The sequence below is a fragment of the Takifugu rubripes genome, chromosome 10 (genome assembly GCF_901000725.2).
Source record: "Takifugu rubripes chromosome 10, fTakRub1.2, whole genome shotgun sequence".
Lineage (NCBI taxonomy): Eukaryota > Metazoa > Chordata > Actinopteri > Tetraodontiformes > Tetraodontidae > Takifugu > Takifugu rubripes.
Window position 1 is genome coordinate 1,040,441 of NC_042294.1, and position 19,106 is coordinate 1,059,546.

A 19,106-nucleotide genomic window follows, 5' to 3' on the forward strand; every position below is an offset into this window, starting at 1 on the left:
ACTCTCATACCAATTACACTTCCAAGTTTTTTTTTTCTGTCTTCTTCCTCATTAAATGGATCTTATATCATCAAACTAAAGACAAAGTAAGAACTTAAAAAAAGGGCGACATGTTAAAATATAATGCACATGAAACACCTTAAAGGGACACTTTGCTTAGTACGTAGGAATAGTTTTCCTGAAGTTATTACAGTTTTATTATGGGTTATACATGCATATCAGCTGTTTCGCTATTGTTGTAAACTAATAATCACATCAACATTTTGTAAAGGGAAAAATTATAAAAGCAAAAATAGTTTGTGATCTTTTGTGGAAACAATCAGCAACTGTTCAGTTTAAGCTAACCCACGCCACTGCATCACCTGATTTGCCGAAAAATTGTGACATCAGTTTTCAACAGTGTGTTTTTATTTAATGAGAGCTAGAAATAACCTCTTTGAATCTTAAATAATGGTTCATGGAGAGCTTCTGGGTTTCCGCTTCATTACAATTAGCCCCCATGATGAGCGGCACACTTGCGTTGTGCGGCACGAATGGGCCCGTAATTACGCTGATGTTTTTGGTTTTGTTTATTTCAAGGTCAGTACCACCGTCCTTTCAACCCAAGTCAAAGGACGCCCATCACGCCGCTCCCTCTGCAGCATAAATGCAGCAGGTACTCCGCTCTAGTCGTGGGAGATCTGCAGAGCAGATCAGCCTATTCGCTGAGCTGTCTTTGCTGCTGAAAAGATCTGCTCTGGCTGCTTCGAATGGATCTTTGATCATCACTGCCCTCCCCTACAAATATCAGCCCTATTTATACCTGGGAAAAAATGATTTTATGTCTTTTTCCATTCTGTGACAGAAAAGTGCTGCTCTGCCCCACATTTCAGTAGAACAGTAGAATCTATAATGGAAAAAGTGTGTTCTTGCAATCTAACATTACATACAATATTTACATTGAACATAGTTTGAATATTTGATGTGCTATCAGATAATATTAGTTTAGAAAGTGCTGTCTTCCTGAACTTCATGCGGAAATCCCATCACCCTCCTCTAACAATGCAGGGAGGGTGATGATGAAATCGCTGTAGTTTTCATGCACTGGGGTGGTCTGGATACATTTCCCCAATCGGAATCCCCATCTCTGATGCATTAGGGCTGTGCTACTGTGCTCCTCTCCCCTCTGCCGACAGTGATGGATTTGATTCATTTCTGGAGTGGCCTCTGGTGCTCGCTCCAATTCAGTCGGGTGACAGAGGTAAACCGGGGCTCACTCGCCATGTATCTGCCCGGGAAACATAGCAGAGCGGCTCACAAAGGGGAGTGGGGAAGTCCACAGCTACCGTAGGCCCGCATCGACATTTAACTTCTTTTCTTATTTGAACGCCGTAGCTGACCTTAACGTCTGAATGTGCATTAAAAATCCCTCCAGGGTTTTAAACTGGCACCTACTCAAGTCACAAAGCCTCATAAAAATGGCACATTTTCAGCAGAACATGATCACCTGTAATGCGACTTTAATGGATCGGGGAGCAAAAAGCAGAGTTAGATCTTTCTCCCGACAACAGATGAATCAATGCTCACATCACAATTCACAATCTTGATAGTAAAGTATAAAAATATATTTAAAAAATACACCCTAGTATGGCTTGAATAAGGTTTAAATAGTCCATTGCTATTACTGTGGTGACCTTAACTGTCTGTTCAGTGTCAGTCCGTCTACCTCTCTGACTTCTTCTGAAGGATTAAAGAGGACAGGAGAGCAACTGGACCAGAGCGATACGGCTCAATGTACCCGAGAGCAGAAAATTCCCACAGGGGACGCATATACCCCCCCGGTTTGGAGAAAAGAGGGCAGAAATGGGTCTGGGCTGTTTACCCGCAATATAAATGTACTGCTGAGATAAGGAGATACTGCTGTTGTTATAACTGGTATATATGCTGCATTAACAGAGTTTTGTTGTCAAAGAAATGATTTCACTGCATCCTAAAGTAAACTTCAACTCTCAACATGTAATTAGCACCATAGCCGTCATGTGCAGTGACAGCTGAGGCTTGTTTTCTGTTGTTTTGTCCTCATAACCAGTGTTGTGTGTTTGTAATGCTGTCTGTTACCATGTTGGCATGGCTATTTTGTACCAAATATTTTGGTAATTCTATAGACAATTGATAAGAACCATTTAAAAGTTGTATTTGTTACCTTAAAATCACCACTAAATAAATAAATATTTAATTTATTTATTATTAGATTCAGTGCATTTACGCTTGACTATATCAAACTTTATTTCAGTAAAACCTTGAGTTATTTTAAAGGAAATTCAATATTGTGTGTTTGTATTTGTTTAGATATGACATATGCAAACAATACTTTAGTAAAATGGTTGGTTGTGGCTTCATTTTGACAATGTTTATCTTCTGTTCAAGTATTGAGATCCAGTTGGGGGAGGGAAAACATAAATATGAAGGAGTGTGGTGAAAGGAAATGAGTATGGGGGTGATGCGCAAGTGGGGAGAATGGAGGTCATAAGGAGAGACCGGGGGCTTAGCATGGCAGTTCAAACTCAGACGCAGCCACAGGACACAGACTCCAATTAGTGTCAGAGCAATACTAATGAAAGCTGATGTGCAACCTCTGGCTGCAGGGGGGCTGAATGTGCACCAGAGAAGTCCTCGACAGTAGTGAACCCCCCCAAACACACACACACACACATTTATCCGTGATGAGACCACTCAAACTATTCACCATAGTGTTGATGAATATAGATGACTTTCTGGAATTGTTTCCAGGTTTGTTTGTATTTTTTTCACCTCAGATTTTGGAAGTTGTACTTTAACAAGCTCTCAGTTCAGACTCAAACAGTTGGCTAGGTTTCCACGAAGCAGTCCACCCCGGTTTTGGTCTTTATCTGCATTTATCTTTCTTTAAACTACCAAATGCTGGTAAACTTCTGTTGAGAAGACCACTTTTGATGGTTGGTCCACAATAAATCCTCCTGTTTGATGACCAACAGTGTTGCTTTTCTAATGTTTGAGATCCAATGGAGAGATAGGAGACATCCCAGGAGGACCTGCTTCAAAGAAGAATATAGATGCGGTTGGTTCAAGCATTAAAGTGGTCAGACAAGTGCTTTTGGACAGTGCTTGATTTGTTTTGCCAATATTTGTGTAACGGCACTGATACATGTTCCCTATATTACTTAATCATGTTAATGTAATGGCCGGGAGTCGAACTCACAATCGTGACTAAGGTTTGATGAATGGCGGAGACTTTCGATGATTTGACTCCACACATGTTCACACATAAATCCACAATCGTGAAACACAGTCATAGCATTCTGAGCATTTCCCATCCCACTAAATCATTTCTGCAGCGACTTTCTAGCCAATGCGTGAAAAAGAGCCCACTTTTTTTAAATTAAAATGACTGGGATTAGCTCAGGAACACAAATGCATTTGTTAAAATCCCCTACAATGTTATGGCTGACTGCTGCCCGTGACACATATACACCTAGCTGCAATATATATTCCTTTATCTGCTATTCCTTCAGGTTCATTCCTAAGGCCTGCCACTCACCAGCCAGTGAAGTGCTATTTAGATAGAATATTGACGTCCAGTGTTGGTGAATAAAATGACAGGATGGGGATGAGTAGGATGCTATCGCCCTCTCAGAGGGGAACCTTGGTTGTTTAAAGAGTTGGAATAATCACTTCAGGAATGTCGTTTGATTACCTGAACGCAATAAAAGCCTACTGGGGATCACAGAGAGCCAGTGGGAAGGTAAAGGAAAACCAGCCTCTTTTATCAGCCGATGCCACTCTTCCTCTTCTTATTTAATATAACTTTCTTCGGTTCAGATTTGGATGCTTGCGTCTGGACTTTCCTCTCCTACCTCTGTGTTTCTGGACACCAGCCGGGCCACAATCAGTTGGATCATCCCTCGCTTGTTGCCCTCGACTGACATGGACTTGCGCAGTGTTTCCATGGCCTCCTGGTTGGTCATCCCATTCAGCGACTCCCCATTTACAGCAATGAGCTGATCATTGACACACAAACGTCCATCCTGCGGCACATTAGAGGAAAGGTAAAAAGAATACCAGTACTGTGTGTTTACCAGAAGAAAGAATATGAGCTTTGTGCTATTAACCCCAGGCAGATTCTGCCATCACATGAGGGGTCACATTCTCTTTTTTTTCTTTCTCTATAAATACCAGGACAAGACAATATTCACATCCCTTTTCAGTCACTAATTGGGCTCTCTTTTAAAGAAAGAACTGAAAACCACCAGTGTTTAGCAAAACAAATTATATTGAGCCAAAATATGAGATTTGTGTAAGGTACAAAATAATTTCATGTAAGAAAAATAACTTCCATTTTTGTCAGTAATGGTTCCCGGTGTCAGGAGACAGGCCAAGGTTAAGTGACAGTTGAGGTCATATTGGGAAGCAGCAGGTACTTGCCTTGCTAGCAGCGCCACCATTAATAATGGATTTCACGAAAATGCCCAAGTCAGTGTGCTTCTCCTTTGAGCGGTTACCCTTGACGCTGACCCCCAGGCCCGCTGATCCGGAGTCATTCAACGGTATCTCAAAAGTCAGGAATTCTTGACTTAAATCTGACGTTAACACCATCCCATCTTCCTCTGGCTGCTGGGGAGGGTTAAAAAGAAAAAAAAAGAGCATTGTTTGTTTGACTTTCTTAAACACACTGCCTCTATCAATGCTGTCAATTGCTAAAAGGCTAATGTCAACCTGAAGTGAATAAAAACAGAAATAAAATGAAAAGTAGAAAATAGATGCAATAACAAGACAGAATGAGTGAAAGTATAATCTCAAATGAATCCTGATTCTTTTCTATTAACATGAATACTTTTTGGTCAAAAACAACATGGGAAAAGGAAATCTTTTTGAGCCCTCAGAAAGGTGTGAGGCTTCCTGCTATACAAAATGATCAACCCGGATGAGCAATATTTTCTGCATAACAAAGGTAAATTTGAAATATTTAAACCTTTTCAGTTAAACCTGACAAACGTCTGCAAACACACTTTTCTCACTAGACCGGGGTGATCCCAGGTGCATGGTGGTCAGGTGTGCGTGTGCTGTATGGCTCCTCGGTTTCAGAGTGATGGGCGGAGCAGAGAGCAGCAGTCACCGTTGACGGATTCTTCCTTGGAGTTACCAGGATGCAGCGGTGCGTTCAGGTGCATGCTCTTTTCAACACCCTCTGACCCCCTCCACCACAATTCTCCAGTCAGCCGTGCTTTCTGCACCTTTCTGTTTCTCTCTCTTTCTGTGTCTTTCCAAATCTGCTTTTGAAATGCCGTACACCTGTCTGCATGATGTTCCAAATGGCCTCCGATGCCCACAGCGAAGGCACACCCCTGGTACCCATTTAATCCTGCTGCCATGGAGCACCTCTGGTACAGAAGAGCTAACCCAGATGAGTAAAGCTGACTTGAGGGACGATGATCTCTTTCTAAAACTGCTGTTTTATATACAGCATGTAGAGGGGTTTAGTCCAGGAGGTGAACATATAACAATGCAATAGCCTAAAATAGAGCCAGTCTGCCTCAGAGTGCTTATGTACATGTGTTTAAGTACATTCTGAAAGAACAAAACACACACTCGAAGCTGAGTTCCAGGAATAGGCGGCCAAGGCAGAGAATGAAAGAGGAGTGTAAGGTTTTCATCAGACGGGAGCAAGTGCCACAAGCCAAGAATTGCTCTGTCAGGCTGCTCAATGGACCCTGTTCCACCGTCATGTCAGCTCAGAAAGAGCCGGCTTTAACTGTCTGTGTTCAGGAGCTGGAATAAAGACATCAGGGCTGTGTAAAATAAAGTAAAATGCATATTTGCAGTCCCAGACTCAACTAGAAGTTGTCTAGAGACAACCTGCCTCCATTTGTGCTGTACTTAAATGGCTACATGTTAAATATCTGTCAGATGCACATGTGAGTCAGGCAAACCAAAGCAACAGCAGAGCCAGAGTGAAGTACATGTAAGAATAGAGAGCAGGGTGTGAACAAAATCGCAATTTCTTCCATTCACACATAACGCGGAGTTCTCTGCAAACTTCTTTCCACACTTGGCCCAATTTAGTGGCATAAAGGTCATTGAAAATGAATTTAAAATTGCTGAAGGAAATCAGCCATGGGTGTAATTGCCAAAGCGGTGCACATGTGGTAAGTATTTTATCAAATTCTCTTAGCCATTGTTACTATGCGGAGCAAATTGTGATGAAAAGAACGAGGTTGGAAACATCCCCAAGCCTGCAAACAAGCACTACTGTCCTACGTTAACGGTCATCCTCTGAGGTTTTGGTTAAGTTTAGCTCATTAGCCAAGCACACCGTGAGTACGTTTACGTACATGCTACAGCTAAAGCTCATTTAAGTAGCTCCGTCGGACTGTCCCGTCTACTTAACCTATGGTGACTGATCATCAGTGCAAGCATGGAAAGCTTTGTGAATAAACCAAAATCATAGTATCAATTAAATTTCCACACATTTCTGAGGGTTAATTTGTAATTACATCCAGTCATAACCTTAAACAAATGGGTAATATGCAAATACACTCGTCCCAGCAGAATGGCTGTAAAGGATTTTTAGTGAGGCTTAACTACAGATGTGCATCACTGAATCATCAAATAGATGCTGCTCATTTTCAGCTTTTTAATGTCCAAATGCACGTGCATGCGTCAGCCCGTTCGGAGTTCTGAGACAACTGCCGACTCCTCGCTGGGAGGAGTATGGCCATACAGTTTAAGTGGCCTTTAAGTACTTTGGGCGTAGTGCGATGCTGCACTACAGACTCATTCTGTGCCATGACAGCAGAAGCAATTATGTGAACAGATGCTGAAAAGTGCTAAACGAAGACAGGTGGCGTTGATGACAAACACACACAAAGCGTTAAACGTGCCGGCATCGTCGTTAACCACGATCGGCAGCGTTGCCTCCAATTAGGAGCCACAATTATGAAGTCACACTTTTTCCCAAGTTTCAGGGTAAAAAAAAGCATAGCAAAGCAACGTTAGTATGTGATTTCTGATATTTTGTTGTTTGAAGAGGAGCGCTCGGCACCTCCATGGTAAAACAATGATACTATTCCCTATTAGCCAACTGTCTTCCAGCGTTTGTGGTACAATATTTAACACTAAGTGAAAGATAATCTCTGATAATTCTGCTGCTGTCAAAGTGTTCTGGTGAAGCTGCAGAAGATTTCACTGGTTACAGAATTCCAAATGGCAGCTCCACACGCTTCCTTTCCTGGAATTTCAGGTCCAGCCATATTTTTGAATGTTGCTGTTTGCTGATCTTCCCTCAGTGTGTTTTAATTCCAACATTCAGCTTTAAAGTAAGTAAAATAAAATGACTGCAAACATTTAATTTTTTTTTTTTTCCTTTTTGAGAAGACCTACAAAATGAATGACCTCTTTATGCAGACCAAACAGTCGACTTTTAGACTTTATTATCAGAAATAGCAACAAATTATGTCATCCTTATAGAGAGGTAAAAAGGCATTACTCTTATAGACATCTAATTAGATTAACAACATAGATGTCATTTTTTGGCATGGCGGCAGCCATTACATAGCTTCAACCGGCACTTTTTATCGCCACTTTCAGCAGGAGAGGCCAAAACATTCATCATCCCTTAAAATGCTCTGAGCTTTCAAAGGTTAATGTTATTGCTTTGTGTTGTGCAGGTAGAAGCAGCGACTTTCGGACTGTTTTGCATTATTCCTTCATTTTCATACAAATCAAATCTGCTGAGAACAAGGGATCAGCGTTCAAGTGTAGTCTGTCAACTTTATGAGCTTTAAAAGAAAACAAAAGGATGGATGAGACTGGAAACATCGTTATCATGCATATTGTTGGCGCGTCTTAGCAGATCCACTTTGGTAAATAGACTTTATATTGCAGTTTTCTTTAAATCATAAGGGGCAAGGAGTTCCAATTGCTTAGCAAACTCTCAGGAGCAACTTGGAGTTTGGTGCTTTGCTCCAGGACAACAGGGCACTGTGGCCTGAGACCAAAGGTCCATGGCGAGTCCACCAGCTACAACCACCAGCCGGGGGAATTAAAGGGTGCTTTTGCTTGTCTGAGGGCAACATAGCCTATTGCAAGGTTATGGTTAGCTGTTTGAGGCTGTGAACCACGCCACAGCACACGTCTGCTTTCAGCTTCTGGGTGATACGATGAACCTAAACTGCCGTACATGGTATTAACTATTGAAACATCATATCAGGATTATCAGGAGCCAGCACTGGTCTCCTGCATCTCCTCCGCCTCAACAGCCAGGAAAGTATCTGAAAGGTTGGATAAGTATGTTTTATCAGAGTCCTTTTCTATGTAGCACAGACAGATTCCACTCTGATTAGTGATTGGATGTTCTGCACAACATTATTGTTCATTGGTGTATCACCAGGTGTACCAGAAGAACACGGGTGTAAGCAGGACATTACTGACTAACCCGAGGAAAACAGACTTATATGAAACCACTGTAAAGAAACCGGGATCCTTTATAGTGCAATATATTGATATAATAGCAAAGGTTCCTGACGTTGTGGTAGTTTTAATTGAAAAGTAGGAATGGATAAAGTTAAACAGTTCATTGTGGCTAAAATGAAAATAAACAGAAGTGAGTTTGGCTCCAACTCAACAGAACTGTTTATCATCAGGTTCCTCCTCAAAGAAGATGGGGGGGGGGGTTGTTTTGTCTGTATCAATTCATTTCCCCCTCTACTGAATTGGTAAATGGATCACAGCAGCAAAGAAATCAATATATGCCTGGCATGTCTGGTCCTGTCTTCTGACATTAAATTCACTGTACTGCAGCCAGCAGAAGCCAACACATGCACTACGGTTTGAGGAACCATTAAGAAAAAGGAACAGACATGTTGTGTCATCTGGGTTGTGTGAGACTGATGGCGATTACCTTCATTTTAAGGAAAAAAGAAAGAAAAAAGAGCCAAAATGATGACTTTGAATCCGGCCAGGGAAGCGGTGCTCCTACATCAGTAATATATATCCCATCACCGTTTAGTACCGTAAACAATAATTTGAGAAAACATAAAATAATGTGGATTAGCGCTAAAAGCTCCAATTACAGCCTGATGAAGTGAAAAAAAAAAAAATATATGGTTGGGAGAATCTGAAACCAGGCCACAGGGGTTGGCACTTATGAAACGGGCAATTAGTCTCATATAATTGTCAGCAATTCTGTCCCACATTTGTCTACTGTGTCCCAGCGTTCGTGCGAGCTGTAAATTCCACCGCCACATCAATCAGAGGCTGTAATTAATTGTGCAATTAAGATTCTCACCACTTGGCAGATACAACTACTAATGGATCAGTGACAAGTGTGATATGATCATAAAGACGTGGTTTTAATGTACTGTTTCATTGCTCTTATGTGGTCCGCAGCGTTACAATAGCGGCTTCATGGGCCCATTTGCTCCTCGCAGCACTGGAAGTAAAATATAGTGTCTGCGGTTGTAGATTAACACAGGGGTGGTTTTATGATGGCATATGGGCCCAATCAAGCCCGTATTATTAATCTCCATTCATGATGTGTAAAAAAATTATGGCCGGGCATATGGTGGAGTTATTGTAAATGGCCTGGCACTGGGAGGGTAGCCGTCGCTAGCTCCGAAGAGCAACAGGTGAAATTCCGTCACTGGATCAGCACCCTTGGGGGTGATCAGGGATACATCTTTGACTTTTGCCATTGCTCGCCACGGGGCGGAACAGGATCTGTGCTTCACAAAGCTGGGTGCAAGCAAGCACAGGCTCATTGCTGTAAACACAAACAGTGCTGTGTGGTGGGATAAATGCCAACAATAAATAACATTTGCCGGCTATGCACATGGTAGTTTAGAGTATATATTCGTGTTTACTGCTTAGGTGTCCTTCAGTGATGCAGTTAGGCTGCTCTATTGGTGTGTGTGTGTGTGTTAACCTATGAAAAGTGACAGTGAGTAAGCCTTGTTTCTGTCAAGCTTTGTCCATCTGACACCATGATTGTGGTGGATAATGGCATGTAATGTACTGCTTCCCGGCCTTAGAAATGACCTTAGAAATGTGCTACGTGAGGATATTTGTATCATAAGTTGTTATTTTCAGAGCAGAACACACACTGTTGTATGTTCGTGGGTAGATGCAGGGAGGATAAATCTTTTATTGATGATGCTTAGCTGACCCACTACAACAGGCCTTAGTAGGCTTGTTAGTATTGGCATCCTCTCAGCCCTGACCACTATAAGGAGCCATAAAATGCAGCAAACGATGCACAGCTTCACAGCTCCGCGCACGTAGACGTACACCTATCGCAACAGCTAACTATATTATCTGGACGTGTTATTCGATTTGGAACAGTTTTTTTTCATCCAACCAGACTAACCAATTCCCACACCGATGACTGGATAAAGTCTCTGAAAAGGGGAAATCTTTATGTCCTTGCCCTTTGAGGAAACTCTCCATGTGGTAATAACACCACACTTTCCGGGTTCATTTCTCAGAATGAAACATCCACCAGACAAATGATGAGCTCTTTCTCCCCGTAAGGCTAATATCATGACACGCCATAATTGTGGAGGTTAAGGCTGGGAAAGAAAGAGACAAGAAAGGGCATCCTTATTAGTGGTAAGTCCAGTGTTTGGTAAAGGTTAAAGCTGTTCGACTGCTCTCAAACAATATTATGTATCTGTCTGCTGATGTCTATCGATATGGTTGAAGTAGAAAAGGAGACAAAGCAAAATCACAGAGGCAATGCCCAAATCTTCTCTGCCATTTAACCTTTTCTCTTGCTGCTATTGCTCCTCGAGGCCCATCAAAATGCATTCCGACTGTGGTAATTAAAGACGCAGACAAACATGTTGGGAGGGTAAATTAATTCCTCTAAGTGGGTGGGCGGAAGGGTGTGTGTGTGTGTGTGTGTGGGGGGGGGGGGGGCTCCAACACTGTGCCTGGCGCGCTATTAAACATCTAAACAAAAGAACCAAGGCAAAATTTTTAGGAGCTGACATTAAACATCAGCAGGCAAATGTCAACTAGACAAAAAAAGGCCTCTTTTTTCTTCTCATCCATCTGTTCGTGTGGGAGTGAGCAAGCGAAACGAAGAGGCCCGAGGTTTTCTTTTTTTTTTTTTTCTTTGCTGTGCCGGTCACGCTACAATTTACAACATCATCACATTGTCATAGAGTAAATTACATGAATGAGGACACATGAAAACGGCAGTCCCTGGCGATGTGTGGATGATAACACACACGCTTGTTCTCCCATCTAGAGTCGATGACAGATGAGGCAATTACCCAAAACCAGCTTTTCCTTTATAGTTTATTTGCAATAGCTGTCATCAACAGAGCCGCAGTCCCCTTATTTGATTTTTATGAACTCCTGAGGATCATTAGAGATTTGTGGAAACATCGCTGTGAATGAACGGTTAAAGAAGGCACATAAAGGAAAGAAGGATCTAATAGAGAGCCATGAAAGATTGTCTGACATTGTCTAATAGCAAAGAATTAAAGAACAAACAAGGTGTTGCATTCGCTTCACCCTCATTATGCGCCGCGCGACAGATTTATTGACGTTTCTGATCCCAAGTTCACCATTATTCTGCCACTGTCACAGCTGCTGGCATCCTTTTGCTTCGTCCATCAAGTTGAATTTCAAAGCCACTTTAACAGTGATTGCTTAAGCAGCCATGCGTGCATACATTAGCTCTGTCTCAGACTCGTGACTGTATCAACAGGATTTTCAGGGTTGTAATGAAAGGTCAGAGTGCATCCATCTCTGAGATGGCAGCAGGATCCATGTCTCTGAAACAAGTGAACTGGACAGGAAGCAGTTGAGCAGGTGGGCGGGGCTTGATACTTTGTTAAGTGATTGACGTACTTGAAATTGATACTGCCATCTAGTGGCGGTGATATGATTTGCAACATTGAACAAAATCCTTTTTGAAAATATGAATGACTGGAGTCAGTCAACTCGTGCATCATGCAACTGTCATCAATCTGTACTGTACAATTGATTGCAAAATGAAATTATTTTTCTTGATTTTCCGTTCCGTTTTCTCCCGCTTATCCGGATCCGGGTCGCGGGGGCAGCAGCTTCAGGAGGGATGCCCAGACAGCCCTCTCCCCGGCCACTTCCATCAGCTTCTCCGGGGGAACCCCCAGCTGCTCCCAAGCCAGGCGAGAGATATAATCTCTCCACCTAGTCATGGGCCGGCCACGGGGCCGCCTCCCGGTGGGACATGTCCGGAACACCTCTAAAGGGAGGCGTCTGGAAAGCATCCTAGCCAGATGCCCGAGCCACCCTAACTGACTCCTCTCGATGTGGAGAAGCAGCGGTCCTACTCCGAGCTCCTCCCGGATGTCCGAGCTTCTCACCCTATCTCTAAGGCTGAGCCCGGCCACCCTGCGGAGGAAACTCATTTCAGTTGCTTGTATCCGCGATCTCGTTCTTTCGGTCATCACCCAACGTTGATGGCCATAGGTGAGGACTGGGACGTAGATCGACCGGTAAATCGAGAGCTTCGCCTTCGGGCTCAGCTCCTTCTTCACCACAACAGATCGGTTAAGCGCCCACATCACTGCTGACGCCGCTCCGATCCGCCTGTCGATCTCACATTCCATCCTACCCTCACTCGTGAACAAGATCCCGAGATACTCCTCCACCTGGGGCAGGACCTCCTCCCCAACCCGGAGAAGGCACTCTACATTTTCAGAGCAAGGACCATGGACTCTGACTTGGAGGTGCTGATCCCCATCCCTGCCGCTTCACACTCGGTCGCGAACCATCCCAGCATTTGTTGGAGGTCCCTGTCCGATGGTGCCAGAAGAACCACGTCATCCGCAAAAAACAGCGACGAGCTCTTCCGCCCACCAAACTCGACACCCTCCACTCCCCGGCTGCGCCTAGAAATTCTCTCCATAAAAGTTATAATCAAAACCAGTGACAAAGGGCAGCCCTGGCGGAGTCCAACCCTCACTGGGAATGAGTCCGACTTGCAACCGGCTCTCCGGACCAAGCTCCTGCTCCTTTGGTACAGGGACTGTGGACTGGTTGGGCAAACTCCCAACTCCCCTCAAGCACCTCAGCAAGGGTAAAGAGCTTATCCGTGGTTCCACGGCCGGGCCGAAACCCGCATTGTTCCTCCTCGATCAGAGGTTCGACTATCAGTCTAATCCTCTTTTCCAGCACCCTGGCATAGACTTTCCCAGAGAGGCTGAGGAGTGTGATCCCCCTATAGTTGGAACACACCCTCTGGTCCCCACACTTAAAAATAGGGACCACCTTCTCGGTCTGCCAGTCCAAGGGCACTGCCCCCGATGTCCACGCAATGTTGCAGAGGCGTGTCAACCAGGACAGCCCTACAACATCCAGAGCCTTAAGATACCCCAGGCGGATCTCATCTGCTCCCGGAGCTCCGCCGCCAGGCAGCTGTTTCACTACCTCGGCAACTTCCGCTCCGGAAATTGGATGGTCCACCTCCTGGTCATCCAACTCTGTTCCACCTTGAGGATACGTGTTGGTAGGAATGAGGAGATCCTGGAAGTATTGCTTGCACCGCCGGATAATTGCCCCAGGAGACGTCAGCAGCTCCCCACGCACACCTAACACGGTGTGGGCGAGTTGCCGCCTGCCGCCCAGTTTGCCAGAATCTTCTCGGAGCAGACCGAAAGTCTTCCTCCATAGCCTCACCGAACTCCTCCCATGCCCGAGTTTTTGCCTCCGCGACTGTTGTGGCTGCAACCTGCTTAGCCAACCTGTACCGGCCTATATATATATATTTTTTTTTTTTAAAAAAGGATGCTTCTTTTGAAATTGTTGGGTAGTTTTAAAGTCTAAGTAGCCTGTAATGTCTGAGTGCAGCCGCAGCCTATAACATCACACAAAGCCATATTATATCTTCTGTTCTCTTAACAATGACACATTTTTAGAACTTAATTTCCTTAATGACTCCTTTAATACAGCTAGCACAATGAAATGTAGGCTGCTGAAGGCTTGAATTAAAGTGGACGATTTGTAGCGGCGCTCCTCCAGAGGTGGAGGGCTTCCAACTAGAGAACCAGCACATTAGCAGAGTAAAATGTGTCTCAAGAGTCCATTACTCTACAGGTGGAGCGGTCCCTGTGGCAGGGTTAACGGCCCAGTTGCCACATGGAGAACTACAGATCTGAGCGCGGCTGGCACTAGGAGTCCGCTGTCAGAGCGAGTGAGCTCAGGCTGGAGGAGGGCAGCACCCTCGCCATCTGGTGCACGACACCCAAAGTCACCCTGCATTTGGGCCGCAAGTGTGACAGTGTTTGTTTTGTGTTTGTGTGTACAAAGTTGTAGATTGTGGTTTTCATGTGTAGTCACCAAAGAGACAAAAATGGCTTCATAAATCTGACACTTACAGCGTCCTCTGTCTCTTCTTAGACGTGGAAAAAAGGTTGAATATGGACCAAAACTCCTACTGTTAATTTGTTCAACCTTTAAAATCCATTTCTTTTCTTTCCTGTGGTGTGTTCTTTTTCTTGTTGCCACACTTATCAGTGATCTCGAGCGTGTCACACTAGGATGATGTCGTGCAGCGATGGCGATGCAATACACCCCAAGGTCGACACAAACTAAGCTGACTGATGCCGAAAATACACTGGATAAGTATGTACCGGTAGTCCCAACTGGCTCTGCTGGATGCCCTTTCCACCAAAATACACCGGCTGCGTCTTCAGATGGACCCCCCAGGCGGAAGTGAGGGAATTCATGTATGATTGTCCGAGATGACCACTTTTATATTTGTATTTTCTCCATCTAGAGGAGTAGATGAAGAGTAGATGGAGGAGTAGTTTGTTTTCAGTCTGATTTCCATCATTTCCACGCAAATGTTGATGTATATGTTTTTTTAAAACCAGGTACCCTTTTTTTTATTCTGAATGAATCTTTTTTTTTTTTTCAACTTCCCATCCTGCACGTGCTGTCAGACTGCAGCAACGTTCCCCAGCATAACTGTATCTGTGGATGTGTAGAAACTGCATGATGTCCCAACGACGGATGGAGACTTACCACTTCCCGAGGCAGCAAGGGATCCTCCTGGCGGATCGCCAGCAGATTCACGGTCCTGTCCATGGGCGCGGCTCTGAGCAGAGCCACCACCTCTTCCTGGCTCTTTCCATCCAGGTCCACTCCATTAACCTACACACAAAGTGAATCTAAGGCCTCTATTTAACCTTTAAATAGATAAATAAAAAATGTCTTATTTCTGCTTAAAGAAACCACAAGTTGAAAGAGAGAACAGTCACATAAATAATTAGTGGTCAAAATTTAGCCCCACCCACCTCCAGCAGACGATCCCCAGCTTTTAATCGACCGTCATGGATGGCGGCACCTCGAGGCAGAATGTTTTTGACATAAATGGGGGCACTGCCACTGATGGGGACGTCTCGCGACGTAATGCTGAAACCGAGACCCTCTGGACCTGAGAGATGCATGACAACAATTAAATAATTTAAAAAAAAAACCCATCCTTTTTATTTTTTTGCCATTTTTCAGCATCTCTGCATCTTGACCAGAGAGGCAGGATGCTCAAAAGTGTGGGGGCTCTCTAGACATGAGAGAACCACAGTGGCACTATTACTGATTTACAACCCTGCAGAAGTTTTATCACTCAGAATATGTCCGCATGTGCTTATGCTTTGGCAAAACAGCTCAGCAGCTGAGTTTGAATCCATGAATGTCACCCAGAGATTAGTTTATCCAGGTAAACACCATAACATTAATGTTTGGGCTGTGGCAAGAATGGTGTAGCTATAAAATATAATTGGATTGTTGTCCCGTTGTGCATTTTAGAGGAAATAGCTGAATATTTATTGGCTATTTTTAGTGGGTAAAAAACCTTAAACTATCAGGAATCTGCGGTTCGGTGCATGTTTAATGCATTTCTGCAGGATCCATTTTATTCCAGTGCAAAGTAAGTAACCGCTGCACAAGGATCAAATTATGGTTTCTCTGCATCTTTGAAGCTCCTTATAGATAATACAAACATACATTTATCCTCATTTTTTACCAGCTGGGTGTGTCTCTCTGCAGATTTCTGCTAAATATGGCGGTACTATCACGCACCACAACTGAGTGTTTACGATGAGTGCACGTGTGTAAAGCCACTCCAGCAAGCGGCGGTCAGAATAAAGACTACTTGTAGGGAGAGGGGAATGATTACTGACTGCTGAATGCACCGAATGCACTTCAAATGCATCTTGAAATGTAATAGACTAAATAATGAATTGCTACATCGACTGCAGAAAATGTATACATCCCATTCTTTCCGAAGTGTGCAGAGAAGCTAAATTTAACAGTTGAGTATGTGCATAAATGCAAATATCAGCCATGAAAGGCATTTTCTTTAGGTTTTAAGACTGACCTTTCGGGTTTATCAAATGAATATAAATGGGTGGTGTGGAAGAAATAGGCAAATACAAAAAGGGATAAATAAGAGGATCTCAGGAATGACCTTTTCCACTCAAGCACATGTGAATTTGTAAAATAAAAGCAATAAATTATCTCAAATGTCAGGTTCCAGGATCAGATTAAAACAAATAAATTAGTATATTTCTTGTCAGTGTATAGAAAATCCAACTGGATTGAATTATTATGCTGTTGGGAGCAATTAAAGACAGTGTTCGGAAAGGTGGATATCACCAGCTGTGAGGATTTGTATCAGGGAAGTTGTGAGGCTTCAATGGAGGACTTTCTGACACAGCGATTAGCATTCGAGTCAAAGTAGCTCTTCATCTCACAGAGCTGTCAGCGGCGCTGATGGTTCATCACGGCCTACTTTTCCGCTACATCTCTGAAGCAGTCTGACGAAACGTCTGCCATCTCACTGACTGTGATGGTGGTGATGAAGAGGGGGCAGAAGAAGAGGAAGAAGAGATGTACGGAACTTCCCTATGGGGTCTTTGTGCAAACAAACTTGTGGAAAAGTGATGAGGAGGTTCTTATAAAGTCAAAAAGTTGAAATCTTAAAGAGGACGATGTGCTGTGATCTGCCGATCTGTTCGGCATTATAATAACTGAGCAGACAGAAATAGCTGTTATTTATGTTCCACACACACACGCACACACACACACACACAGCAATGTTTAGTACACAGGGGAAAGTAGGCCAGTGTGGTCTGGTGCTACGTGGCATCATACAAAAATGCACACAAAAGCAGTGGATAAAGGAGAACCAACACTTTATAAGAACCCTTCAGAACTGCCTTTTCTTCCTTAAATATAGGCCAAAACTAACGGAGACGCAATGCTGTGGCAAAAACATCCGGTTGCCTTTTTGATCTTTAATGCAAGGACTTAAAAAAAAACAAAAAAAACCCAGCAACTTGGTGGTGGCATTTACTACATTTTTGTGAAAGGGTTGGATTTTCTACTACAAAGCCACTGAGCTGAAAGTTCAAACAAGACAAGAATGATTCCAAAAAAACTTTTTTTTTTTTTTTTGCAGCTGTCATTACATTGAGCTGCACTTATAGACATCTGATATTATCTCAGACACAATTAGAACTGCAGCTGTTCCAGGTAAACTTTGCAACAGTTATTTAAATTCATAAATAAAATTCACATTACCATGATTAATTGCAAATTCATACATGATTGTGCCTTTCTTCTGGCTGCCTTGCAGAGGGGAGGGGTAGACGTAGAAAAAACTCTGGTGTTTACTAGAATCTGCTCATTAATGGTCTCCAATTTGGCAATTAGAAGAATGCATCGTTATGAGCTCCATGGTAATCAATCCGTGACATCTTTATTTGGGCTACTATAAAAGCAGGATAAAAGTAGCCTTTCTTGCATTAGACTCCCGGCTCTTGTAAAGCAATTAAACAGTAAACACAAGGAAAAGCTGATTATTTTGGGGTGCTTGTGTCGTTTTTTCGACTGCGGTATCTGATTCTTGTGTATTCACTATCCTCAATGATCTTCTGTCCCCACTTTGGCCAATTTGCAGCAAGCAAACAGTAAAACTGCTGAAGTCTTTCTAAAGTACATTAGCAGTGATAAAATCTCACGATAAACAAATGGAAATGGTCATTTCCTCCCTCCTTTGATAAAAGTGATGGGTAATATTTCAAATTCTGGATGATAATTCAGCTGCATGTAAGTTTGGATGTCCTCATGGTTGCAGGGAACCACACCCAGCCCGTCGAGCCACATTTAAATCATGAGCAACGTTCCACATCCCTCATTTCCGCTGCCGATGTTTCCATCAGGTTATTGTAATAATAAATCTCAGGAATATGATGCAGATACAGGGGCTGCCATGTTCTGAACAGAATGTTTAGTTTTGCATTCAGCCCACATCACTTCCCCAAATGATGTCACAGAGGGAGAGATTACTAATCGTCACCATGTCAAATTTTATAAAATAGCTGATTAAATCCCACAGGTTTTTGACACTTTCCAATACTTCCTGTAGAGAAAAAGTATTGTTGTTGTTAACGTTAGCGAACGCACAGACAAATACAGATGATGGTGTGGCTCTCAGCTCGCTGAGGAGTAAACAGGACTGACGAAGTGAAAAATGGATGTTTGCACCTCCTTTCGCTTGAAGGACAAACTAATTCATGAATATCACAGGAACTAATCAATGAGCAATGAATAGCTATCAGAGAGAGAGCTGATTACAGGATTTCACTGATTCCCCTCACCTTTCTTCAGCTGCACATTGAATCGGCGGCCTTTGTTCTTCAGATAGAAGCTGCTGGACGTGTTTGTGCTTATCCTGCGCTGCAGAGATGGGGATGGAGCTGAAGACGTCCTGGACACCAAGTTGTGGGGCAGAGTGGCGTAGCGCCGGTTGGGCTCCGGGGTGCTCCCGGCCAGAGGTCCCTGATGACTGCAGAACAAGTTACCGATGTGCATTTTATTGGCTCCATGATGTGTTTAGAGAATAAAACTCAACTTTTCTCATCAATATAATATGCAGACGTGATATAAATGATTGTAGTAAGATGTCAATTCTCAGCAGATCTTGAATTAATTGATTGATTGGTGATTGCTTGAGTGTCGTTCTGCCAATAACCTATTGAATATCATGCTGCTGTACATGGTAAAGGTCCAGATCCTTTCCTTTGCCAACAGCAGTT

At 43.3% G+C, this 19,106-nt stretch overlaps 1 protein-coding gene across 5 annotated transcripts in view; it reads right to left on the reverse strand.

Moving 5' to 3' along the window:
* The window catches only part of pard3aa (par-3 family cell polarity regulator alpha, a), a 240,686-nt gene that overhangs the window by 112,543 nt on the left and 109,037 nt on the right, over positions 1 to 19,106 (reverse strand). For 4 of the 5 annotated variants that reach the window (XM_029843175.1, XM_029843171.1, XM_029843174.1 and 1 more), the window contains 5 exons: positions 18,669 to 18,856; positions 15,303 to 15,442; positions 15,031 to 15,159; positions 4,441 to 4,629; positions 3,873 to 4,043 (listed from right to left, as the gene is read on the reverse strand). In XM_029843175.1, the coding sequence (XP_029699035.1) occupies positions 3,873 to 4,043; positions 4,441 to 4,629; positions 15,031 to 15,159; positions 15,303 to 15,442; positions 18,669 to 18,856 (817 nt within the window). The remainder of the gene's footprint in view (positions 1 to 3,872; positions 4,044 to 4,440; positions 4,630 to 15,030; positions 15,160 to 15,302; positions 15,443 to 18,668; positions 18,857 to 19,106) is intronic. The other variant, XM_029843172.1, reaches the window with a different exon arrangement.